This window comes from Pyrus communis, chromosome 7 (assembly GCF_041283825.1).
Source record: "Pyrus communis isolate YQ-2024b chromosome 7, ASM4128382v1, whole genome shotgun sequence".
Lineage (NCBI taxonomy): Eukaryota > Viridiplantae > Streptophyta > Magnoliopsida > Rosales > Rosaceae > Pyrus > Pyrus communis.
In genome coordinates, this window is record NC_142571.1 from 12221832 (window position 1) to 12249826 (window position 27995).

Here is a 27995-nt window from a genome sequence, read left to right on the forward strand (position 1 = left end):
CTCCATTACTAATGCAAAAAGGTAAGAACTTAAAGATAAGTCTTGATGTAACCCTACAGTTATGGGAAAGCTTTTGGTTTGTCGTTCATGGGTTCTTATGATAGTCTTTGCTCGATCAAACATATCCTTATAGCTTGGATATATGCTACTCGTACACCTTTCTTCTCTAAAACTCTCCAAAGTTTCTCTCTTGGGACCCTATCATATGCTTTTTCCAAATCTATAGAAAGCCATACGCAAATCCTTTTGCATATCTCTATATTGTCATCAATCTTCATATGAACGCGAATTGATTGTCTAAGACCCGTGTCTCTTGCCCCAATATATGCTCAACTACTCTCTCCCAAAGCTTCATTGTATGACTCATTAGCTTAATACCCCTATAGTTCATGCAATTTTGTACGTTCCCCTTATTTTTGTACATAGGCACCAAAATGCTTTTTCGCCAATCATTTGACATCTCCTTCGTTTTCAAAATCTTATTGGAAAAGGTTTGTGAGCCATGTTATACCCACCTTTCTCAAGACTTTCCAAACTTTGATCGATATATCATATGGGCCCATTGTTTTTCTATTCTTCATCTTTTTCAAAGCTGCAACCACTTCTTCCTTCCTGATTCGGCGGTAGAAGGAGTAATTTCTACACTCTTATGAGTTACTCAACTCCCCCAAAGAAGTACTCATTTCATGCTTTTCATTGAAAAGATTATGAAAATACTCTCCATCTATCTTTAATCGCATTCTCTGTAGCTGGCACATTTCCATTCTCATCCTTGATGCACCTTACTTGGTTTAAGTCTCTTGTCTTCCTTTTCTTTGCTCTTGCTAGTTTATAGATATCCAACTCTTCTTCTTTGGTATCTAATCACTTATACATATTATCAAAATCCGCTAGCTTCGCTTCTCTCACGGTTTTCTTCGCCTCCTTCTTCGCTATTTTATACATTCCACAGTTTTCATAGGTTATATCCTTGTATAAGGCTTTACAACATTCCTTCCACCACCAAGATTCCTTTTGGTGTGGAGCAAAACCCTTGGGACTCTCCTAATACCCTTTTTGCAACTTTTCGAATACAACTAGTCATGGAATCCTACATTTGGCTAGCGCCCCCCTCTGTATCCCAAACGCAATGGGATGAGTACTTTCTCTTTGAAATTGACTTGTTTTTCTTCTTTGAGATTCCACCACCTAGTTTTTGGACACTTCAAGGTCTTGTTCTTTTTTCTATCTCTTTTGATATGTACATTCATCACCAACAAGCTATGTTGGTTAGCCAAGCTTTCTCGCGGTATAACTTTACAATCCTTACAAGTTATACGATCCCCTTTCCTCATTAAAAGGAAATGTATTTGTTTTTTTGTTGACCTACTCTTATAGGTGATCACATGCTCTTCTCTCTTCTTAAAGAAGGTGTCGGCTAAAAAATGATCGTATGCCATTGCAAAACCCAAAATGGCTTCCCCATCTTCGTTTCTCACTCAAAAACCATGATTATTATGAAAACCTCCGTAGTTGCGTGTCTCCTTGCCCACATGTCCATTTAAACCTCTTCCTATGAATAATTTCTCTGTCTGAGAGATTCCTTGAACCAATTCTCTAAGGTTTTCCCAAAATTTCTCCTCAAACTCATACCAAACCCAACTTGAGCTGCATATACACTAATCACATCGATGGCTTCTTGTCCTACCACAAGCTTGATTACTGTAACTCTATCCCCGACCCTCATAACATCTACAACATCTTGTGTTAAGGTCTTGTCCACGATGATGCCAACACCATTTCTCAATTTTTTTGTACCCGAATACCAAAGTTTAAAACCTGAGTTTTCGAGATCATTTGCCTTAAGACCAACCCGCTTAGTTTCTTGAAGGCACATGATACTTATCTTTCTCCTCACCATAACTTCCATTACTTCCATAGATTTTCCCGTTAAGGTTCATATATTTCATGTTTGTACCACTTTGTTATATGTAAACAATAGTAGGAAAAACCATTTGCGTGACAAATGTTTGGGCGACAAAGTAAAATTCGTCACGCATGTGTGTTTTGCGCAACAAAATCATCCATTTGTCGCACAATACAGTTTTCACGACAAAATAAATAGACTTGTCGCGCAAAGTGAGTCAGAAAATCACGGGTAATTTTTTTTTAGCGTGAAACAAATGCGCGACGAATTTTTTTTCCGTGGGAACCTTGCGCGACAAAGGCTTCATCACGCAAAGTCCCTTCAGTTTTTTAGTTAGAGGAATCAATACCGTATTTAGTGCAGGTGTATGGGCGACAAAGCCTCCAGTAAGGTCCCCAAGCTTCCTATAAATGTGCGCTTCTAATTGAGGTTTTCCTTCTTCGTGCTAGAATATGTTTAGTATAATGGCACAAGTAAGGGTGTCGAATCCACAGGGACTAATTGGACCTATATAATCACTTGTTTTGCAAGAACTTTTTACTAGAGAAATAAAACTAATCAATGTAGGCAGATTTGTTGTTGTAACTTGAAAGCATAAGGAAATGAAGTAAACACAAATAAATGAATCAACAACTAATAAAATGAGATAGTACCAATGGAGATGAAGCTAGGGATTCGATTTTACCATTGCTAACCCAAGGCCATGTTTGTTAAATCAGTTTATACTCAGTCATCTACCTATTTCTTGAGTTTGTTTCACTTAGATATGATCAACCATATGATGTGTGGATTTAATCAAATGTCTCTAATCATGAGCCTAATTGTGATGTGCAACTTTGGTTCCTAATCAAGAATATGTAGTGCACAAGAAACTTTCACAAAACCAAAGGGAACACTCAGCAGGATGTTTGCAAAACATTCCCTTCATTCATTCACATATCCACCAAGATTATGCATGATGTGTGCTTTAATCTTGGCTAAACAACCTGTGGTTAATTCAAATGATGATCAAGCATTAAAATCAACACACTAAGTCACAATTAAATCGGAGAATGAAACAAGAAATAGATAAATTAAATGAGAATTCTGAATTAACTACATGGCAATCTAAAATGGCGCCGTTGCCGGGGACTGATTTCAGTCCCTTATAATTGCTTGTTTTGATATTAAACCTTGTTCTTTTCATTTTAAGTAGATTTCTGATTTTTATTCAAACTTGTTTTATCTTGTTTCAGGTAGTATATGTCAAATAGACTTGTTGAATTAGGCCAAAGAATTGAACGGTTAAAGGGCAACACTTTGGAAAGCTTTGTGCCAACAAGTTCCTCCATTGTCCGTGAAGAAGAGGAAGGGAAACCGTCTAGTCCAACAAGTGAAGGATCGGAGCACTTTAATTGGGAAAGAGAAGAAGAGATGGCGGGCGACCAAGATGATCTTCGAGCTTTGGAGGATTTTGCTCAACCAATCATACCAAATTCACCTTCATGCATCTTGCTGCCCACAGAAGCTAGAAACTATGATCTTAAATCTTCACATTTCCATATGTTTCCTTCTTTTTATGGCTTACCTAATGAAGATCCTTTAGCTCATATTAAAGAATTTTACAATGTTGTGAGTGGTTTACCTTTACAGGGAGTAAGTGAAGCAAATTTGAGGATGAGAGTGTTCCCTTACACCTTGAAAGATAGGGCCAAGGGTTGGTTAATGACTCTAGTACCTGGTTCACTCACCACATGGGATGCCGTGGCTAAGAAGTTTTTGGAAAAGTTCTTTTCCACTCAAAAGACAGCCACATTAAGGGGACAAATCTTCAACTTCAAACAAGATGATGGAGAACCTTTCAATGAGTGTTGGGAGCGCTTTAAAGGCCTTTTGTTGCAATGTCCACACCATGGGTTACCTCTTCACTTACAAATGCAAATTTTCTACGATGGACTAACCCAAACATGTCAATCAACTGTTGATAATGCAGCAGGTGGAGCTTTGAAGAAAAAGAATGCTCAAGAGTCATATAACATTTATGAGATGTTGGGATCTAATGCTCAACACAAAGATGTAAGGGGTAAGAGAGTTGGAGTATATGAAACAAGCTCTAATCATGATCTTTCTTTGCAGGTAGCTAACTTAGAAAAGAAGCTTGAATCCGTGCTCAACATGGTGCCAAAAGCAAGTGAAGTGTGTGCCATTTGCAACATACCAAGCCACCTTACTCATCAATGTCCATCTAGGGAGGCTTACCCCGAGTATGTCCAAGAGCAAGTGAACCTCATGAATTCTTACAATCAAAGGCCAAGGAATGATGTGTATTCCAATACATATAACCCAAGTTGGAGAGATCATCCCAATCTTTCGTGGAAGAACAACAATCAATTCCAAAACTTCCAACCAAAACCTACTCTTGAGGATACAGTTAAATTGTTAGCCCAAAATACCTTGCAATTCCAACAAACCACCAATAGCACTCTCCAACAACATTCGGCGGCTCTAACCAAAATGGAGACACAATTGGGGCAGATTGCAGATGCCTTGAGCCAAAGAGAGGTTGGAAAGTTTCCAAGCCAACCTGTGATACTCCAAAGGAACCAAGAGCAAGCCAAAGCAATCACTACACTTAAAAGTGGTAAGGTTATCAATAATAGAGTTGGTAATGAAGTTACTAATGAATCTGATCATGTGAATGCAGGGGTTACTCAAGGAGAAAATGAGAAACCAAATGAGAAACCAAGCCATGCTACTCCCTCGTTTGAAGCACCAAATCTTCACAAGGCCGAGAAACCTTACACTCCACCAATACCATTCCCTGGAAGACTTGCCAAGAGCAAGCAGGATAAGTCATTTAAAGAGATTTTTGATATTCTAAGTAAGGTGAATGTTAACTTACCTTTGCTTGATGTCATTAGGAACATGCCAGCTTATGGGAAGTTCTTCAAAGAGTTAAACAACTACAAAAGGAAGTATGGACCACATGAGAAGGTAGTGGTGTCCGAGAATGTAAGTGCCGTGTTGCAAAGAAAACTTCCACCAAAGCTCAAGGATCCAGGAAGTTTTTCTATCAATATCACCATAGGAGACAAGAAGGTAGAGAAGGCGATGCTTGACTTAGGTGCTAGCATCAACTTAATGCCTTATTCCGTATACCTTCAACTAGGTTTGGGGGAATTGAAAGCCACCACCATCTCATTACAACTTGCGGACAGATCCGTGAAATATCCAAGAGGTATAGTAGAGGATATTCTAGTTCAAATTGATAAACTAATCTTGCCTGCGGATTTTGTAGTGTTGGACATGGAAGAAGCTCCTATACATGACCGAGAATTGCCTATTTTGCTTGGGAGACCGTTTATGGCCACGGCCAAGACCATCATTGATGTGCAAAATGGACTCCTCACTATGACAGTGCTAGGAGAGACCGTTCAATTCAAAGTGTTTGAGTCTCTTTCACATCCTTCTTCATCTCTTGATTGTTATGCCATTGATATGCTTGATTCGCTTGTTTTCTCTAAGTTCTTGTAGGCACAATCTAATGAACCATTACAAACTATTTTGAGTCAATCTCAAGATGAGTTTGATGAAGAAGATGCACTCATGGAAGAGGTAGCTGCCTTGGAAGCATTGGCACCGTATCCTTTGAATATTTTACCTCTTTTAGAGCCTTTAGAACCATCGAGGTCACATTTAACCCCTTCCACTGTTAAGGCACCAAAACTTGAACTTAAACCACTTCCACCACATCTAAAGTATGCATATCTAGCTGAATTTGAAACTCTTCCAGTTATCATAACTTCTGACCTCACCCCAAATGAAGAAGATAAACTAATTAAGGTGTTAAAAGAGTTCAAATCAGTTATTGGTTGGTCTATTGCAGATATCAAGGGAATAAACCCTACCATGTGCATGCATAGGATTCTTTTGGAAGAAGGAGCAAAGTCAACCCGTGAACCACAAAGGAGGCTCAATCCACACATGAAGGAAGTTGTGAGGAATGAAGTGTTGAAGTTGTTAGATGTGGGGATCATATATCCCATTTCTGATAGCAAATGGGTGAGTGCTATTCAGGTGGTACCTAAGAAGGTGGGAATCACGGTGATGAAGAATGAAAACAAAGAGCTTGTGCCCACAAAACCCACGGCTAGTTGGCGTGTTTACACCGATTACAGGAAGTTGAATTCTAGCACTAGAAAAAATTACTTTCCTATGCCTTTCATAGATCAAATGCTTGAGAGATTGGCAGGTTACTCACACTATTGTTTTCTTGATGGTTACTCAAGTTACAATCAAATTGCAATTGCTCCGGAGGATCAAGAGAAAACTACCTTTACTTGCCCGTTTGGCACATTTGCATATAGAAGAATGCCTTTTGGACTTTGCAATGCTCCAGCAACATTCCAAAGATGCATGTTGGCAATCTTTTCTGACATGGTAGAAAGATTCATTGAGGTATTTATGGATGACTTTTCAGTGTTTGGTTCCTCTTTTGATGAATGTCGTAACCATTTCTCTTTAGTACTTCAAAGATGTCAGGAAACAAATTTGGTTCTCAATTGGGAAAAGTGCCAATTTATGGTGAAACAAGGAATTGTGTTGGGGCATGTAATCTCTAGCCAAGGAATGGAGGTGGACAAAGCCAAAATTGACATCATCACCAATATGGCAGCTCCCACAACCGTGAAGGGAGTAAGAAGTTTTTTGGGACATGCGGGTTTTTATCGTCGTTTCATTAAGAACTTTTCAATGATCACTCGACCATTATGCAATCTGTTAGCTAAAGATGTTGTATTTCATTTTGATAAAGCTTGTATGGATGCATTCAATACTTTGAAACATGAATTAACCTCGGCCCCTATTATTATGGCACCAGATTGGTCTTTACCTTTTGAACTAATGTGTGATGCCTCTGACTATGCTATTGGTGCAGTTTTAGGGCAAAGGGTGAACAAGCTCCCACACGTGATCTACTATGCAAGCCGGACTCTAAATGATGCTCAACTTAACTATTCCACAACTGAAAAGGAGTTGCTTGCTATTGTTTTTGCCTTAGAAAAGTTTCGGTCATATCTTGTTGGATCTAAAGTTATTGTGTTTTCTGATCATGCAGCCGTTAGGTACTTGATGACAAAAAAGGATGCTAAGCCACGCTTAATTAGATGGATACTCTTACTACAAGTGTTTGACTTGGAAATTCGAGATAAGAAGGGAAGTGATAATGTTGTGGCTGACCATTTGTCACGGCTCAATGAAAACCTTGGAGTTGGACAACCTTTGCCTCTAAATGAATCATTTCCAGATGAACAACTCCTTGTTATTCAAGAAAAAGAACCATGGTATGCTGATTTTGTTAATTATCTTGTTTGTGGTATAATTAGAAATGACCTTTCTTTTCAGGAAAGAAAGAAGTTCCTTGCCATGGTAAAGCACTACGTTTGGGACGAACCATATTTGTTTAAATATTGCCCTGACCAAATCATTAGGAGGTGTGTCCCAGAGAGTGAGCAACAAAGCATTCTAATGTTCAGCCATACATTGGCATGTGGAGGACATTTTGGTGCCAAAAAGACATCTCTAAAGATTTTACAATCTGGTTTCTTTTGGCCTACTTTATTCAAAGATGCTTTTGATTTTTGTTCTAAGTGTGATAGGTGCCAGAAAATGGGGAACATTAGCCGAAGAAATGAGATGCCATTGAACAACATTTTGGTGGTGGAGCTCTTTGATGTTTGGGGAATCGATTTCATGGGACCATTTCCATCCTCTTTTGGTTACTTATACATATTAGTGGCAGTAGATTATGTATCCAAATGGGTTGAAGCCATTGCTACCATAACTAATGATCATAAGGTTGTTTTGAATTTTCTTAAAGATGTGATTTTTTGTAGGTTTGGAACCCCAAGAGCTATTATTAGTGATGGTGGCAGCCATTTCTGCAACAAACCCTTTGAATCCTTGATGAAGAAGTACAACATCAACCACAAAGTGGCAACCCCGTACCATCCTCAAACCTCAGGACAAGTGGAGATTAGCAATAGGGAGATCAAGAACATTTTGATGAAGACCGTAAGCCCTACAAGGAAGGATTGGTCACTGAGGTTGAATGATGCACTATGGGCATATAGAACAGCATATAAGACCCCCATTGGCATGAGTCCTTATCGCCTTGTGTTTGGGAAAGCTTGTCATTTGCGAATGGAGCTTGAACACCGTGCATATTGGGCCATCAAGAAGTTCAACTTTGATTACAAGGATGCTGGAATAGCAAGGAAGCTCCAACTTAATGAGTTGGAAGAACTCAGAAATGAAGCATATGAGAATGCCAAAATCTACAAGGAACGGACTAAGCTCTATCATGACAAGGCCATCCTACGGAAGGAGTTTCACCAAGGTATGAAAGTACTGTTGTATGACTCACGTTTGAGACTTTTTCCAGGTAAATTGAAGTCTAGGTGGGTGGGACCATTTAAGGTGCCGCAAACATTTCCCCACGGAGCTGTGGAGATAGAGAACATGAAGAATGGCACCTCTTTTAAAGTCAATGGGCAGCGATTGAAACCATATTTGGAGAAAGTGGAGGAAGAGCAAGTTTATCAAGTTGTAGATTTTCTTGAGTTTACAACACCGTGAACAAGCTACCATGTCTTGCCTAGACATTAAATAAAGCGCTTACTAGGAGGCAACCTAGTGTGGTTTGTGTTCTTTCCTCATTTTGTGTTTATGTTGTCACCATTCCATATTCTTTGCCTACTTGCCTTGTGTTAGTTGTGGTTAAGTGTGTTTTTGCTTACACGAATGTATATGAGGGCTATGTTTGTAGACAAACTATTGGGTTGCTTTGAAAAAGGGTTTTATGACACGGGACATGTCATAACTTTCGAGGGGGTGTTTATTTGTAAGTTCATGTCGGAGCACAAAAGTAAGCCGCCTCCCCGAATTTCAATTTTCTTTTATACTAATATGTTGTTAATGATTCAGGCATCCACTCTAGAATTTAAACCATTACCGGATCATTTCAAGTATCACCCTCCATTCAAAGATCAATTCCATGCCGTTTGATTTGATTAAAAAAAAAAAAAAAAAAAAAAAAGAATAAAAATAAACATGGAGAAAGATGGAGCTTCACAAAGGTTGTTTACGTGAAGCCCCACTACGAGGCGTCGGAGCGGAAGGCATAGAAGCGGGAGGCATAGAAGCGGGAGGCATCGGAGCGGAAGCCATCGGAGCTAGAGCATTCCAGGCCTCAATACTTGGCCAAGCGCTGGATGACCCAGGAAAAAGGTGCCTCTGGAGATAAGCCGCAAGCCTTTGACGGTCACTGTGAATTCGACCCTCAGATTCCTGCAGCTCATCAAGCTTCATCTTCATGCCCGACGAATAGTTATTTGCAAGCACATGCAAACTTCTATTCTCGTACTTAAGCTGCTGGATCTCTTGTTTAAGACTTTCCACCTCTGCCATCAATGATTCCACCTGACGGGAGCGGGCAAGCAGGCGTTGGCCCATGTTGGACACAGAACTCGCACACTGAACACTAAGTGCGGGGGACTCTTGAACGGCCAACTCATCGGACCGTCCTGACAGCAGCCTACTATCTTTTGGAGTGAGGAGGTTCCTAGCTACTATTGTAGCTGTTGTGGCGTCCTGCATCACGGAGTCTTCACCTGTAAGAAGACCGTTAGAAGATAAGAAAGAAGGGCGCCATACGTTACCTTGACGCGGCGCGCCCGTATCACTGCTAAGGCTCAATTCCAAGCTAAGGTTCGATGGGTTTGCCATTTTTCAAAAGTGTTCAAAGAGAAGGGATGGAGTTAAATTTCAAAGGGCCGGAGTCGATTTTCAAGAATGGGAAATCTTCAGTGTGTGTTTGTTGGCGGTGATCGATACCTCTATAAAAAGCCAAGGCGACGCGTCCACCGATTCAAAAAGCCGGAATTTCCGGCGTAATTTTGGCGACGTTTTCTCGGCTTTTCAGAAGACGTGTTCAACTTTGTCAAAAGATTTCTTCTTTTCAGAAAACACGTGGAGGCCATCATCACAACTACACATCTTTAGCCGACAGGCGCAAAGTCCGGCGACGCTTTCTCTGCTTTTCAGAAGACGCGTGCAGCTTTGTCAAAAGGAGCCGCATCTGCACTACCACGTGTCATTCAGAAAGCGAAGGGGCGTCGTTCAGAAATCGAAGGGGCGTCTGCTCAGAAATCGAAGAGGCGCTAATATTTCAAAAAGCCGGATTTGCGGGATCAAAACGTCTGTCGACAAGGGTAAAAGAATGGTACCACCACTTGTTATTATCTTTATATATGTCGACCTTCATCTTTATGGCAAGGAAAAACCTGAAGAAAATGCCCAACTCTCCCTCACCTCTGAGGGCGCACTCCCAGCAAAGCCTTTCGAAATACTCAATTCTTTCTTCTTCCCCAAAGATGATACCGGATGCCTGGAGTACAGATGACCCAGGAGGAAACGGCGGATTGAAATGTGCTGATTCATTCACCGCTTCTTCAAAAGCAAAGGTATCTCATATCATCAAGGTCAAAAGCAAAAGTATCTCATATCATGCTCTTTCCCTGTCTTTTTCTTTGTCCTTCTTCTTACTCGCATGGCAAAGTGAAAGAAGCAATCATCCAGCACTTGGAGTCAGTCTTCTGTTCTGGAGCCAACTGCCTGGAATCTATTCCTGATTGCTTACCTAGCATTGCTCTCGAGTAGTCATCTTCAACGGTTGATACACTTCCAGAGAAGGGACCACTCCTGCAAAGATTGAACAAAGAAACAGATAAAAGGGGTAAGCTCAGACCTTCGGGGAAGACCAAAAGAATCCTGCTGCCCAGTTCAAGATTATGTAGCACAAAGGAAAATCAACGATGGACGGAAACCAGTTCAAGAGAAAGCCTGTGGAATCACCAAGATCAATGCCTCAATGCAATCACCAAGGAGAAGAGGGAATTTACACTCCATAACCAGATTTGCGTCCCTAAACTCTTCTCTTTGTTAATTACATTTTGCCATGTTTAGTATGTTTAAGTGCTTTTTGTGTGTTTACTTATGTTTTTGTGTGAATCTATGCTTAAAACATTGAGGACAATGTTTGATTTAAGTGTGGGGGGGGGGGGGGTAACTAATGTTGTTAATGCAAATTCGTGGGATTTTATCACCCATAACTTCAAATGTTGTTCATTGCTATTTTAAGGTGTTTTTAAATTGTTTTAGAGTGTTTTAGTGTGTTTTGTTTTATAACTCCGAAAATCACATAAAAATTTGAAAAAAATGTTTTGAAAAGCCTAAAAAGAGTGTTTTGAGTCGTTTTTGTGTGTTTGTGTCTTAGGGTACCTTCCAACACAATGATAAGGATTTGGTTTGTAATTGCATGACGGTTAAAAAGAGTTATAAACATGGATGAAAGTTTGATTTACTCTTGGTATATGCTTGGTTATGGTTATAATGTATGACTTCACATGCAATCATAAAAGAAAAATTCGTTTTTGTAACATGCTTGAAGGAAGGAACTCAAACAAACGCTACAACCTTGTGAGACTTGAGCCTAAACATTCTTTGGAGAGTTATTTTCTGTGATTCTTTGTTTTCTAAAGTTGTTGCATGATCTCATTATTCCTTGCTTGGTTGCTACTTAGAATGCAATTGTATCATGCTAGAACTAAATGCTAGAACTTATATCCATTTCATTCAAAGCATTGATTTGCATAACATATATCAAGATAAAGTTGTGTAGTTGCCACCATAGCCAAATAGCCTTACTTCCCATATTTCGTATTTGTTGTAAGTTTTAACCCCTTTGAGCCTTGTTTAGCCTATGTTCTTTGTTAACCCATGTTATCCTTACCTAGCCTAGAATAGGACCATCCATGCCTTTGTTCTTAAAGCATAGTAAGCATGACGGAAAATGAATTCCTTTTTGATTAATATGTTGCAGAAAATAAGTGTGGGGGAAGGATTATTGATGAGAGTTGTTGTGCCATAGGCACGGCTAAAAAAAAAAAAAAAAAAAAAAAAAAAAAATTGAAAAAAAAAATGAAAAAGAAAAGAAAAATAAGAGTTGTTTGAATTTCCCCTATTAGTCTAAAAGTTGTTTTCCGCGCTCTAAAGGGAATTCTAAGTGCCTAATTCAATACTTTGCTCACTATTGCTTTAAGAATGTTTGTTTATCCTTCACCTTTCGTTGTTAACTAATACCCTAGCCCCGTTACACCCCTTTGACTTCTATCTTGATCGTTATGTGTTCAATAATGTGGAGTTTGGATTTGATATGAGCTTATGGAATCACTGGTTCTCATTCTAAGTAGTAGCATTCCATTCATGAGATCATATTCATGTCATTATTGTAAATCCAGAAAATGCTTTCTTTGTTATAACATATGTGAGATACTAGTCTTTCATGTTTACATCAATCTCTCACATATAACTAGTGTAGGGTGTGTAGTCAGAAAATCTGTGTGAAAATAGAGTGCATTCTAGTAAGGAATTGAGTAAATTCTCTAAAGCATGTTACTACATTTGAAATGTGTTTTAATTGCTTAAATGTGAACTAGTATGTGGTGACTATGATTAAGAATGTACTTAAGTGTAAAGATGGCTAAAATCTGTGAGAATAATGATTTTTAACTTGTCATGTGCATTGGAAATCCCTAAGACGGTTGTTGGAAGGTTTAGGTTGTGTTTTACTTGTTTAGTGTCGTTTTGTTTATTTGTTATTATTTTGTTTTGCTCGAGGACTAGCAAAAGCTAAGTATGGGGGAATTTGATAGGAGCATATTTAGGCGACTTACTTAGCTTGTTTTCGTGCATCTATGTTGTTAATTCATAGTTGTTTTAGTAGTTTAAGCCATTTTCGTGTGTTTTTAGGTTCATATGGCTAAGGAAGCAAAAAGATGCATTTTGGAGCATTTTGGAGCAAAATTGGGCTTGGAATGGATAGCATATGCTTGGAACCAAAGTGTTGGACGAATTTGAAAGCCTTGTATGCACTTTGGACATAAAACAAAGGGCCTAGCCCAATCAAACAATCCTTTGAGCCATGCAAAACCTCTAGCCCAATCAACAACCCTTAGCCACATGCATTTCCACCTTCCTACTTCATCATTTCATCATTGCATCACCATTCACACACACATGCACTTACTCTTTCATCATTGCACCACCATTCACACACACATGCACTTACTCTTTCATCATTGCACCACCAATTCAACACATGCATTTCCACCTTCCTACTTCATCATTTCATCATTGCACCACCATTCACACACACATGCACTTACTCTTTCATCATTGCACCACCATTCACACACACATGCACTTACTCTTTCATCATTGCATCACAAATTCAACACATGCATTCACACACCAACAACCTAGCTTTTTTTCCATCATTATTTCATCCACATGCACTCTCAATCATAACAACCACATTCACTCTTAAACAATCACCCACATATTCTCCCATTCCCCCTATAAAAACCCATGCATTCATACACAAAAATCACATCTCATTTTCATACACAAGACACCACAAACACATCCAATCTTCCCCTTTGCCGCAAGCTCCCATTCCATTTCTACACAATCTCTTCTCGGCTTCATTCCATTCCATATACTCTCCCATTTGTAGAAACCATTCAACCTTAGCCGCTCCACCTTCATTTACAACACACTTGGAGCACCAACACCGAAGGCAACTCTTAAGGGATTTCAACATCAGTTTTGCTTCAAGGGTTTTTTCTTCTTAATCCTATGTTCACTCATGTTATATATTTTTATGTCAAACCTTTTGTAAACATGAAGTGTAACTAATCTCTCTCTAGGGATTCGATTTTACCATTGCTAACCCAAGGCCATGTTTGTTAAATCAGTTTATACTCAGTCATCTACCTATTTCTTGAGTTTGTTTCACTTAGATATGATCAACCATATGATGTGTGGATTTAATCAAATGTCTCTAATCATGAGCCTAATTGTGATGTGCAACTTTGGTTCCTAATCAAGAATATGTAGTGCACAAGAAACTTTCACAAAACCAAAGGGAACACTCAGCAGGATGTTTGCAAAACATTCCCTTCATTCATTCACATATCCACCAAGATTATGCATGATGTGTGCTTTAATCTTGGCTAAACAACCTGTGGTTAATTCAAATGATGATCAAGCATTAAAATCAACACACTAAGTCACAATTAAATCGGAGAATGAAACAAGAAATAGATAAATTAAATGAGAATTCTGAATTAACTACATGGCAATCTTGCAAGGCTACATCGAATCCCTAGAGAGAGATTAGTTACACTTCATGTTTACAAAAGGTTTGACATAAAAATATATAACATGAGTGAACATAGGATTAAGAAGAAAGAACCCTTGAAGCAAAACTGATGTTGAAATCCCTTAAGAGTTGCCTTTGGTGTTGGTGCTCCAAGTGTGTTGTAAATGAAGGTGGAGCGGCTAAGGTTGAATGGTTTCTGCAAATGGGAGAGTGTATGGAATGGAATGAAGCCGAGAAGAGATTGTGTAGAAATGGAATGGGAGCTTGCGGCAAAGGGGAAGATTGGATGTGTTTGTGGTGTCTTGTGTACGAAAATGAGATGTGATTTTTGTGTATGAATGCATGGGTTTTTATAGGGGGAATGGGAGAATATGTGGGTGATTGTTTAAGAGTGAATGTGGTTGTTATGATTGAGAGTGCATGTGGATGAAATAATGATGGAAAAAAAGCTAGGTTGTTGGTGTGTGAATGCATGTGTTGAATTTGTGATGCAATGATGAAAGAGTAAGTGCATGTGTGTGTGAATGGTGGTGCAATGATGAAAGAGTAAGTGCATGTGTGTGTGAATGGTGGTGCAATGATGAAATGATGAAGTAGGAAGGTGGAAATGCATGTGTTGAATTGGTGGTGCAATGATGAAAGAGTAAGTGCATGTGTGTGTGAATGGTGGTGCAATGATGAAAGAGTAAGTGCATGTGTGTGTGAATGGTGGTGCAATGATGAAATGATGAAGTAGGAAGGTGGAAATGCATGTGGCTAAGGGTTGTTGATTGGGCTAGAGGTTTTGCATGGCTCAAAGGATTGTTTGATTGGGCTAGGCCCTTTGTTTTATGTCCAAAGTGCATACAAGGCTTTCAAATTCGTCCAACACTTTGGCTCCAAGCATATGCTATCCATTCCAAGCCCAATTTTGCTCCAAAATGCTCCAAAATGCATCTTTTTGCTTCCTTAGCCATATGAACCTAAAAACACACGAAAATGGCTTAAACTACTAAAACAACTATGAATTAACAACATAGATGCACGAAAACAAGCTAAGTAAGTCGCCTAAATATGCTCCTATCAGCTTCTACTCTCCTTATTCTTCACAATTCATTTCGAAACGCTTTATTATTTTGTAGATTATAATCAATTTGTTATTTGATTCTTGGTACGATGGCCGACTGTGGTGTGTGTTCGTTAAAGACAATAGATGGTGAAGGTTCCAGAAAAAGGTTTGCATTGTAAATTTTGTAGTTTGTATAAAGTTTATATTTAGATTGACCATTATAAATATATATTTTGTTGATAGACAAGAAGAAAAGAGATATACGGGTCTGACACACTTTTGGTAGGAGTCGCTATTGAATCACTTTTGAAGAATTAATAGGGGTTGTGAAGTCAGACATATGCGCCACGTTTTTTTTTTTTTTTTTTCCGATGTTGGAGTAGTGGTGCGTGACAAATGTGGTGTGGATTGGGAGTCTTGGAGAGCCATCCCCGAGGAGAGGAAGATGCATTTGATCGATGAGTTAGCTGTATGTGTTAAATAATTAGTTAAATAATAATTATGTTTGTTAAATTTAATGTAATAATGATATTGTAATTTATTAATTTTTGCATGACAACCTAATTGGGACATTGACAAAAGTAACCCAAATCTGATGAAGTGCATCGACAACATTTTCAAGTTCAGTTTTCGGGAGTGGAAGTTTGATAATTGATAGGAGCATATTTAGGCGACTTAGTTAGCTTGTTTTCTTACATTTATGTTGTTAGTTCATAGTTATTTTAGTATTTTGAGCTATTTTCGTGTGTTTGTAGGTCCAAATGGCTAAAGTAGCAAGAAAGTGCATTTTGGTGCATTTTGAGCAGTTTTGGGCTTGGAATGGATAGCATATGCTTGGGGCAGGGTGGATGGATGAAATTGAAGACCAAAAGAGGCTAGGAATCTGCTAAAGAGATGGAAGAAATTAATTCAAGATTTGGAAGTAAGGAAATCAGCCACAAAGAAGGAAACATGAGTCAAACTTCCTTATTTTGACTTTGTTTCCTTAAATCTTTCCTGCATAAGTTCCAGCTGCCAAAGAGGGTCCCTAATTAATTTAGGACACTTAAATACAAGTTTTAGAAGCCTTAATCCCAGCCAAAGGGGGATGCCGCACCCAACTTAGCCTTTATCCTTCCTTGCCGTGCAAGGGAAACAACATTCCCTTTCCTATTTTCCTTGCCGCAAGTTCCTATCCCTTTTTCCTTGGGATTCTGACTTTAATTCTCCTTTTCCTTTTGGGTTTGGTCCAATTCTTTCCCAAAAACATTTAATTAAAGCTAGGATCCTTTCCCTAAAATATATACCCTTTGCCGCACCCATAGAGTCATTCCATTCATCCATATACACAACCAGCCATCATTCATCCTTCTACACCTTCATCCACAGCCTTCATCACCTTCCATACACAATTCTGCACCTTTTCCTCCACCATACCTCCCTGCCATTCAACAATCCTTCAACCATAACACACCACAACCCACTTTCACACCCTTACACCCTTGTGCCGTAGCCTAGCAAGGAAGAAAGAGAGGAGAGGCAACCTTGGACATTTTTGCATTCAAGTTGGATTGTTGGAACGTTTTTAGGTGTAATCTATCTTTTGTTTTCAATGTTTAATTTAAGTTTTCTTTGTTTTGCTGTGATCATGAGAGGCTAAACTTGTTTTAGCTAGGGGAGACTTTGAAACCATGATTATATTTGTGATATGAATTGATTAATTCCAGTTGTGATTTCATAAATTGTGAATTCAATTTACTTAACCGTTTGATTAAGAACTTATTCTTGTATGTTGATTAAGGAGGCTTACTTAGTTTGCATGCTTGAATTTGATGCTAGAATATAAGGGAGTTTCACATAATTGTTACAAGCTTATATTCACAAGTAGTAAAGGTTGCTTGTCACAATCATGTTAAGTCAAATTCTTGGCATGAGTATCATGATGTCATAGTTACGAATGCCTTGCCAATGCTTATGATTTTCATGAAACTTAATGATCTTTGCTTGTGTCTCTATTATGCAATTCATGTAGGGAACTTGGGAAGAATAATTTGGTTGCCGATGTGTTGTCCATCCAATTCAATGACTTAAGGAAAATTTGAGGGTTAATTAGTGATGTCACGATTAATCAGGGGTGTTGAGGTTCATGGTTATTGAAAAAGCAACTGGAAATCAATTTGTATGCAAATGTGTCAGGTGTAGAGAAGGACCCTCTAGCTAGCTAATCACCCATCAATTCACCCAAATTCGTATTCCTTTATTTAGTTTCTGCAATTTACTTGTTTTTACTTCAAATTCGTCAAAAACCCAATCCTCTTTACTTTGTTGTGTCAATTTAGCTAGAATCTGTCCTATTTTGTGTTTTTGAGTGTTTTGAGTCATAATCAATTCAATTTTCGTCCAAAGTAAGTCCTAGAGTCTAATTTGAGTCTATTTGATTATTTTGTGCTGTTTTGAGTTTTTTTAGTTTGTTTTGAGTAATATAAGTTTAGTTAAGAGTCTTTGAGTTTATACAAGTGTTTTTAAGCCTAGTTTTATATCTTTGAGTCAGTTTTTTATTAGATTAGCAATCCCTCCTAATCCCCGGCTTAGAACGATCCCTACTTACATCTTTACTACAATTGTCAAAAACATGGTTTAATTTGAGTGCTATTATTTATCACATCAATAATCAACGGGTGGCAGAACTACAGTAAGAACCAAAACCACTAGCGGAGGAGTAGAATAGTGTTTTATTTTTAAAATTTTTTTTCTTATTAAATAATGAGATTTGAATTTGAATTTTTTTTACTATAAACGGTTTAATTAAATATGTACTTAATATTTATATCAAAGTAATGGATTCTAATAAATATTTATATTAATTAATTATGCATAAATAATTTAATGAAATAAGTTCTTGATTGATTAAGTATTTATGTGCTTTGAAATAAATTAAAGAATAAATGGAAAAATTCAAATATATTTTTTTTAAAAACGAAATTAAAAAAAAAAAAAAAAAACATAATGCACGACGACAAAGATCTATCATGCAAGATTATTTTGCGCAACGACAGTCCTTCGTCGCACCATGTGACTTTGCGCAACGCAATGTTGTTTGTCATGCAAAGCGTTATGAAAAACCCAGCAAAGTACAAGTTGGATGGCGCCAAAGTGTGGAAGCACCATGTTTTGAGCGACGGTGCTTTTGTCAAGCAAAGTGTTATTCACTTTATTGAATTTAAGTAGAATGCAGGAAGACAGAAGCTTTAAAACCATTGCAGCAACTGCCTTCCTCCTGAATATTTCCAGCCAACGATCTGTGTTGCCATTAATCTCAGAGGTATATTTTCTTCAATAACTAATTTAATTTCTATTCATTTAAATAGTTTTGTGACTCACCCCGACCGGAGTCGAGGCGTACTGGCTGTCACTCGAAGATGACGTAACCCAAAAGTGTGAGTGATGAGAAAAATGTGAATAAATTAAAATCGAACTAAAACTTATTTAAACTAATAAAATGAGTGCACAGTAGTGGGTAGAACCCATAAACTACAAATGTTCAGAGCATAGTTAACATAAGAGTAAAGCAGTCGAAGTAGAGAAGTAATTATTACACAACTGGGGACAAGTTCCTACGTTGAGATGGAGATATGTTAGAATCGCTGAGTAATCCTCGAGTGCCACAGAGTAGGTCAGCTATCTAGGACCTTGGGGGGCGAAAAACAGAAGGGTGAGTGGGCACAAAAATAAAGGTTTGTAAAACATAGTTATTTTCCGAAACATACTAACCCTTCTCTGTAAAACATATATAGTTTCCAGAAAATCATACTACGTGTAAATATGAAATCAAATGCATGCTAACAGTAAATCCAGAAGTATGCCACAACATGGTATCTCATCAGCAATACAAATATAATCATGTGATCAATAATCTATACTATCATGCAAGTCGGAGTCACCTAATGTGACCTGTATGACTGCACCTATGACTCATCAATCTATGTTAGCACACAAGTTGGAGTTGCCTAATGCAACCTGTATGACAGGCTATGTGTAATAATATACGCTCTAGTGCTACAATCACGTGAAATCTAGCGGTATGTGTGGTCACCTACGAGTCGGAGTCACTTAATGTGACTTGTATGACAGGTTAGCACCTACTTGGATCCAAGGAGAGCGTGCGGTGTGAGAGGTGAACATACACGTGAAAGATTGGCCCTGGCTCGGGGAGGGAACACTAACACCGGGGTGCAACAATGATGAACAAACTACATCAATATATGCATGCCATAATGATTCAACAATTTCAATTAACATAATAACCTTACCTGGACCAACCTGCGCGTCTCGTAATCGTCTTAGCATTTCACAACAGTACAATATTTATGAGCAGGTAAAATGCATAAGAATATGCCATGACAGTATATAAATCTTAACCACATGACATCATGTTTTTAAAATTAATAAAACATGGCATAAAATGCATAAATCAATTTAAAAGCATTTGTAGAAACTATAAAGTTTTTTTTTATATATATATATATATATATACACAAAAACAAAAATGCCACTCACTGATATGTCGACGGATCGTAGCCCTCTAGCCTCGCTTGTCCACGTATGTCCTTAGGGTAAGTCTCCCCTACATGCAAAATAACTAATAACAATTAATTAATAAAGACATACACGAAAAGCTAGGAGAAACTCCCCATAATTTGCTCAAACAGAAGTTTTGAATATACGAAAATGTTCTACTCGAAGTCACGGACCTGCATGTGTCAATCATTCACCGGCTGGTGGCCGGACGTGCCATCACACGCCGCCACGCGCTGGCAGGTCATGATCACACGCGTACCTACTTGCCTGACATGCTAACTGACTGATAGAGGAATATTCTGTCAGAGTTGACGGAGTATTTCATTAAAACTAACGGTGCCAGTTAACGGCGTTAGAATATTCCGTCAACTTTGACAGAATATTCTCTGTCTTCTCCGGTTGAACTCCGCCGTTCGTCGTCGTCTAGTTTCGCCAGAAACTGGGGATTTTCGCCGGTTTTTTGAAAAACTTTAGAACTCACATAACTTCTTTATTTCTCAACCATTTTTTACCAACTTTATGCGGAAATGAAGATCTTGAGGACATGAACAAGGCTATACCTTTTGGGAGTCAAAAAACAAATGGGAAATTGCCTGAAAATAGTTCGAAAATCTCAGCCTAAAACTCAACTCCTCGAACTTGCTTGCTCCAATGTTAGTGCTTCTTCAAACCTTGACTAAAGGCCTCAGGGAGTTGAATGGAAGCTCCTACAACCTTTAAAATGTCGTGACTCGCCCAGAATCACGTCGGAATAAACTCGTCCGAGTCGGAGCTTCCGAGTTGGGGAGTCAAAACTCAACCACTTCAAGATTGGTTTGTACGGTTAGGTTTGTGAAGATGAGAGGATCACGATGGTAGTATTTTTAAGTTCGATATGTGAGTGCTTGATGAAGGTTCTTGTAGTTGCAGAGGAAAATGAGGTACGGGTGTGAGAGAGAGACAAAAGAAGAAGAGAGAGACTGATAGCGTTTCTGATTGGTGGAAAGTGAAGGAAGTTGTCTGGTTGGGTGAGAGAATTGAGGAGTGAAAATTGATTGGTGGTAAGGGATTTGAGGGCACGGGTCCAGTTTTAAAAAGAAAAGGTGATAAGATTTTCAGATTTTAGTGCAGTAAGTAGTACACAAAAATCTGTCTCCTTATCAATAACAGTATCTCCCACACTGATAAATTAGGACACATGCGTGTACAAATTTCACCTGCTGTTATAATACTTTACCTATGCGTAACTTTTTCGTTATAGATCTGATTCAAGTCTAACTCACGCCTACACGATCGTAACAACGAGTACTATTTAATTACGATAGCGATAAAAATAATTTAAAGCTGCATAATCACGTCCACGTCACTTTGCCAACAAGGGCATAAATGTCAATTTACACACTCGGGGAGAATTTACATAGGAAATTAGGGATGGGTCCCCACATTTTGTTTGTTGTTTATAATTGTTGTGAGTTTATGTATTTGTATGCAAACATTTTTGTATAGATGTACAAAAAATGTTTTGCAGTGTTCATATGAGCTTAGTTTCTCGTTCGAGAATTAGTTGGATTTCACAAATGGATACGAAAGTATGACTGCAGTCCAATTAATTTTTGAATTGTCCTATAATCTTGGACAGTTTGAGAATGCACAGTTAGATGTTGTGTTTTGCGGTTCACGTATTAGAGTTTGATTGTGGGAAATTGGTAGCATCTCTTTGCGTTTTTCGGGTGCATCATAGTTTTTTGTATCTACGTCGTGCACTTGAAGAACTGCAGGGACATGTTGTCAAAATTTTCCCACGATCTTACTCTAATGTGTTGGAGCTGTAAATTACAATATGTAACTATGCATTCTCGAATGAGATAGGACCCATACCTGAGGCATAAGGTGGCATGTCATAATTGAAGTTATTGTAACCCTTGTAATTTTTTTTATGTTTGCAGGTGATATGGACAAAGTTTGGATACATAATCTTAACAGATGTGCTGATGATTATTTGGAATAAATCAGTTCATTGATTTTGCAATTGCAAACAACTGGGGTTCAACTCAAATTCAGTGTCATAGTAGGAAGTGTAACAACTTAATGATTGAATATTTTGAAACTGTTTGATACTATTTAGTCAGAAATGGGATGATGGAGACCTATACTATGTGGAATCATATTGGAGAACAAATACAACATACTTCATCTTCACACATTACCCGATCACTAGAGACAATTGAAGCTATTATGGACCCAAATGAACAAATTATAGACATTCAATGATGCTTTTCCAAATGCTAGTTCGAATACAAATGAGGAAGTAGAAGATGACGTCTCTCCCATCATGGACAGTGAAGCATTTGAAAAATATGAAAAACTATTAAAATGTGCGAAGCAAGAATTATACCTCGGTTGCAAAGGATTTTCGATGCTCACGGCCATTGTTGAGTTGATGCATGGCAAAATAAAGTTTCATATGTCGAACTAGTGTTTTGATTACTTTTTGGGGGTTTTCAAGAGGATGCTTCCAAAAGACAATTGCCTGCCTAAAGATCATAAAATTGCAAAGAAGGTGTTGAATGGTCTTGGATTGGGATATGAAAAAAATTCATGGTGTAAAAATAATTGCATTTTGTTATGCAAAGAGAATAAAGCGTTAGATAAATGCCCTGTATAATGAGTCGCGGTTTAAAATGACCTCTCAGAATAGAACAACAAAAATTCCACAAAAAGTTATGTGTTATCTCCCATTAAAGCCTAGGTTGCAGCAATTGTATATGTCAACGCACACTGCAAGCGACATGAGGTGGCATAAGGATAGACAAGTGGATGACGATGTTATGAGACATCCTGTAGATGGAGAGGCATGGAAAAAGTTTGATTGGCTATACCTCGATTTTTCACGTGAGCCTTGGTACGTTAGTTGGGAATTGTGATAGACGACTTTAATCTGTTCCGGGTTCTAAACCAAAACCATAGCTCTTGGCCAATCTTCGCAATTTCGTATAATTTGCCACCTTGTAAGTGCATGAAAAAAAATATATATGATGATGACAATGTTGGCAACCAAAGATTTAGGCACGTTTATTGATGTTTATTTACAATCGTTGGTCGATGAATTGAAAGAATTATGGGACAATGGTGTTCCCATGTACAATAAATCTACTGGGAAGATGTTCACCTTGCGAACAGTGTGGACTATAAACGATTTTCCCGCGTATGCTATGATGTCTGGGTGGAGCACTAAGGATTATTACGCATGCTTAGTTTGCAAAGAGGACATAACGTCTAGTTAACACGCGGAAAAGTTTGTTACCTAGGGCATCGTAGATGGTTGCCGTGGGACCATGAGTGGTGTTAGAACGAGATAGCCTTCTTCAATGGCATAGAGATTCGGCCAAGACCCAGAGAATGGTCTGAAAATGATATTTTGGCTCAGGTGAATCATTCGAATTTTGGTTAGTCGGACAAATTCGTAAATAGGACAAGACCATAAACACATCTGAAATGGACACAAAAGACAAGGTTGTTTGAGCTCCCATACTGGTTGAAATTAAAATTGAGACGCAACCTCGATGTAATGCATGTTGAGAAGAATGTGTTTGGTACACTGGTCAGAACTATACTAGACATTGAGTGAAAAACAAAGGACACAACAAAAGCTTGGATCGATCTGGAGAAAATATGCATTAGGCCAGGTTTATGGATGACGAGGGATGAAGACATAGCCAGAAAGAAGCTTGCATCGTTTTTGGTGAAAACGGATAAGAGGAAAGAGTTTTTGCAGTTTCTATCTTCTGTACAATTTCCGAATGGGTATGCTTCAAACATCGGCCTTTGCACAAATGTGGATGGAGGCAAATTTTTTGGCCTCAAGAATTATGATTGTCATGTAATATTCTAACACCTTGTCCCAGTAGGTATTCGACACCTTTTGCCCGAAGATGTGGTGAAGTCGATTAAGTTGTTGGCGAGATATTTTTCTCAATTAACTACAAGATCTTTATGCAAGTTCGATGTTAAACAGTTGCGTGATAATTTTATTGAAGTGCTATGCAAGTTTGAAAAAATATTTCCTCCAACTTTCTTCACAAGCATGATCTACGTGATTATTCACTTGTCGGATGAGGCAATTCTAGTTGGACCCATAAACTATCGATGGATGTATCCGATAAAAAGGTATTTAATCGCCAAAAATACTTTATTTCATGATGTATGTACGATTTGACTAATTTTACACGTTAATTTATTATTGGTGCAGATTACTGGGTGAATTACAACATAGTGTACGGAACAGGGCAAAGCTCGAATGATCAATCGTGGAGGCATGGGTTGCATTTGAGTCGCTTAAATTTTGTGCAATATACCTACAAGACGTTGAGACTACGTTCAATTGACAACAACACAATAATGACAGTGGTGTGAAAAGTGAAAAACTTTCTGTTTTTGCCCAAATTGCACGATTCTTTGGCGAACCAATCAGAGGTGAGTTGTGATGAGACAATGACTTACCTAGATGAGCATGAAGAGTTGATGAAGCAGGAACATCCTTCACATTTATATGCCAAGAAGCACCGTGAATTGTTTCCTCGTTGGTTTCGCGACATAAATTGTTAGAGTTTTTGGTTATTTGCATAATTGTAAATGGTAAACTAACACATCAACTTTTTGTCATTATTATAGGTGAAGAAATTGAAGGACATGAGTTCGCCCGCATACACTAAAGAATTATGCAACTTGGCTATCGGGCCCCTAAGCACATAGTTGTACTCCGGTTGTAAAGTAAACAACATCAAATTTTTGGCAGCTGATTGCAATGACAAGCTGTGTATGCAAAAATAGTGGAGTGCATGTCCCAGGTGCGGGCGACATTACAGACATTGATTTCTATGGAAAACTTACAAGTGTTGTGCAATTGCTTTACAAAGACCGATGTCAAGTTATCTTGTTTAACTGTTGCTGGTTTGATACAAACCCACGTAGAGTTGGAGGTGTTAAGCAGGACGATGGTTTGCTATCGGTCAACACTAACAAATGTTGGTATTACGACAACCCCTACATTTTGGCAACGATGGCTAAACAAATTTTCTATATAGATGACCTTGAGGGCAGGAGGGGATGAAACATAGTTTAGAAGATTGAGCACATAGGATTGTATGATATTCCAGATCGAGATCTTGCTAGCGATGACGATTATGGTGACGTCGGTGACCAACAACTAAAGACTTTAACGAAACTTGGTGCAGATACACTGCAGGATATGACTATTGTACAAGAACCGTATCAGGTAGCCGGAGGTCCTAAATCAAAATACTAATCGACTCCATTATGATAGACCTCGGGGATTAGCCGCGATATAATGCACCCGAGCGCGCGAACAACGATGTTGACGTGCCTACAAACGATGAGGAGTCTGAATTTGCAAGAAATTAATTAAACAAAAAATAATTATTAATTTATTTAAAAATAAATAAATTAAATTTATAAATATGCGCGACGATGTTTTAGAAATATTTGTCGTGCAAATATTTAATAATACGTTGTTTTTTTTTTTGGGAATTGTTATTAGCACTCTCCAAACTTTCTATATTAGGAAACAAAAATACACTTGTTAAGAGTGTAAAATGAGATTTTTGGAGTGACAATAATAGTTCCATTTTTTTTTTCTCTTCTAAAACTAGACGCGCGACGAAAATTTGAACACCCTCATTGCGCAAACATTTAAAAATCTGATTTTTGGGAAAAATTGGGCTCATTTTTAATTGTGCGCAAGATTCTGCTTCAAATTTCTTATAGACTCTATCTGTCTCTCATTCTCTGCGAAGCTTACTCTTCTCTCTCGATTCTTTGCGAAGCTCACTCTCTTCTCTTTCTCTTGATTCTCAGTCTCTCCATCTCTCGCTCTCATCACTCACTATCTCAAGTGTCTCCCTCTCTCTCTCTGTTTCTCTATCTCTCTGTCACTCTCTCCTCCGCACTAGACATCTGACGCCACACCATCTCACTGCCACCGTAATATTACTAGGTAAGCACCCACTCTCCCTTAATTCAATTATTTATTTGTGCAATTTTTCATTTTTTCTGTTGAATGGTTTAAATTAGAACAATTAGGGATTTAGGGTTCAAATTCAGAATCCTGGGTTAGGGTTTTCGAATTGGGAATCCAGGGTTTGTTTATTTTTTTTTTCCATTTTTTTGGTTATAAACAAAACTGGGTTTCGAATTGGGAATCAGATAGGGTTTTTGAATTGGGATTAGCTACTCGGAAGGAGAGGCAGTCGTAGAGGAGAAAAGCACACTAAGGAGTTTCTAGGAAATTGGTAAGGGTTTCGAATTGGGTTCTGATCAAATAAGGGTTTCGAATTGGACTTAGTTATCTGTGTACTAATTGATTGGGGGTTTCTGGGATTATTAATTTATTTTTTCATATTAAATTACAGTTTTTTATTTGTGCAAGTATGATTTCAATGTATTTTACAACTAGCTTCTTTTCATTTGGTTGCTGAGTAATTCAAACACACAAATTGAGAGGATTATATATATATATAGGTGGGTAGATATATTCCAGCTTAAAACACAATCAAGTTTCCTTGTGTACTATATATAATCATTCTTTTTTTTTTTTTTACTTTTTTTATTAGCTAAATGATGGTATTAGAGGAACAGAAAACCATACGAACTTTGCAATAAGAACAGGAGGGCTGGATTGTAGTTCCCAAACGAAAATCTTTCCTTCTCTATTCCCTGCTAGACGGAAAACAATAGGGGGCAAAGAATCAACATATAGTTGTGCGACAGTCAGAACATCTAAAGTTTACATGGTATGGTCCCTTCATTTTTGAAAGAACGAAGAGTTTCAGAAAATTCCTCATGCAGTTAGCGTTACCTTTAGCAAAGAACAAGAAATAGGGTTTGCTTGATAACTATTTTGTTTTCAATTAAAAAAATAAAGGGAAAAAGAAAGAGACAAGGGAAACTGAGTAGCCAGATGATAGTGGTGACTGGTGAAAGAAGCAGAGAAGATAATTTGAACACTATTTTTCGTTTGGGAATGAGTACCTTGTATGTTTGTGTGCGTGTGTGTGTGTGTAGGTGCGTAGATAATATTACTTTGAATTGATTTATATGCTATTTCTCATTTTCATTCCCCACCAATATATGGCTATAAACCATGCCCCCAACACTCTGGATTATGTGGTCAAACCATGCTACCTATAGCTAATACCCATATTTTTGCTATTTTGCTATTTGTTTCCCTACACCAACCAACCCTTACCCTTCACACCTTGTCCCTCATATATGCTATTGTCTCAAATGCTTTGCCCTAGTTGTATATTCAAATAGGTTCACTAGATTTGTTCTTTTAGTTTGGTTTTGGATCTTTTTCCCAAAAATAGATAAACTTATTCTCTCTCTCTCTCTCTCTCTCTCTCTCTCTCTATATATATATATATATATATCTATATATCTATCAAGGAAAATGTTATATATTTGACTGTTCTCTGTCTATTACTAATTTATTGACGGATTAGCTACTTAGGATTCATTGCTTATGTTATTTATAAACATTTGATAGCTTTTATATGCAAAACATAAACAAAAACATGTTGGTATTGATGGATTATGTATATTATGTGCCATGTAATACTCTAATAAATTGACTAACAATAGTGGAATGTAACTTGTTAAGAACAATATAGACCAAATACAATTGCCCCCACATCAAATTACTGATTATTCAACATTAAGGTATATACATAAGTTGCCAAAAGGTACAAACTTATAAATTAAACAAATCATAATTGCCAAAAGGCAATGACTTCTCCCTCATGATTGTCCACTTGTCCCTAAAAAAAATTTGATAAAATTTCGATTCTGTGTTGTAATCATATTGATCAACTTTATTATAGTATTAACTTGCAAATTTCTATTTACATGTTATTTAAAATGATTTGTTATAGTATTTAGTTAAGGATTTAAATGATTTGTTATGTACATGTTATATTATTCAATTGTTACTTTTTTATTTATTGTTTTTGTAGATGTCGAACTTAATTTCAAACCGCTGGGTAGCTAGTTGGGTCACTCAGACACCTTCTCCAGCACGTAGTGCTGTTGCCACCTCCCCACCGGATTTGGACATGAGGGGTGTGTCTCCGGTCCTGCCTTTCGGTCCAACGGTGTCTCCTGCTCCTATGTCATCGACTTCTTCGGTGACGCATCCTCTACTAAGTGCCTGGCAGACTCATCGATGA

General features: G+C 37.9%; 1 protein-coding gene and 1 non-coding gene across 2 annotated transcripts; one reads left to right on the top strand and one right to left on the bottom strand.

The window, feature by feature from the left end:
* The first annotated feature begins 11 nt into the window (after nt 1–11).
* On the top strand, nt 12–27995 carry LOC148695734 (uncharacterized). Its single transcript, XM_088697383.1, has 6 exons — nt 12–21; nt 5556–5713; nt 6161–6422; nt 6978–7035; nt 7420–8059; nt 27783–27995. The coding sequence occupies exons 1-6, from the start codon at nt 12–14 to the stop codon at nt 27993–27995; spliced, it is 1341 nt and encodes a 446-aa protein (XP_088553509.1).
* Nucleotides 3694–3804, bottom strand: LOC148695735 (small nucleolar RNA R71). The gene has a single exon (XR_015964945.1). It is a non-coding gene; the product is annotated as a small nucleolar RNA R71 (small nucleolar RNA).

What these genes read in the sequence shown, in the direction of transcription:
- LOC148695734 (XM_088697383.1), top strand. An exon ending in CTCTTTAGTACTTCAAAGAT is followed by an intron (nt 6,423 to 6,977) that starts GTCAGGAAACAA and finishes TTGGATCTAAAG; the next exon opens with TTATTGTGTTTTCTGATCAT. An exon ending in GCATGAGTCCTTATCGCCTT is followed by an intron (nt 8,060 to 27,782) that starts GTGTTTGGGAAA and finishes TTGTTTTTGTAG; the next exon opens with ATGTCGAACTTAATTTCAAA.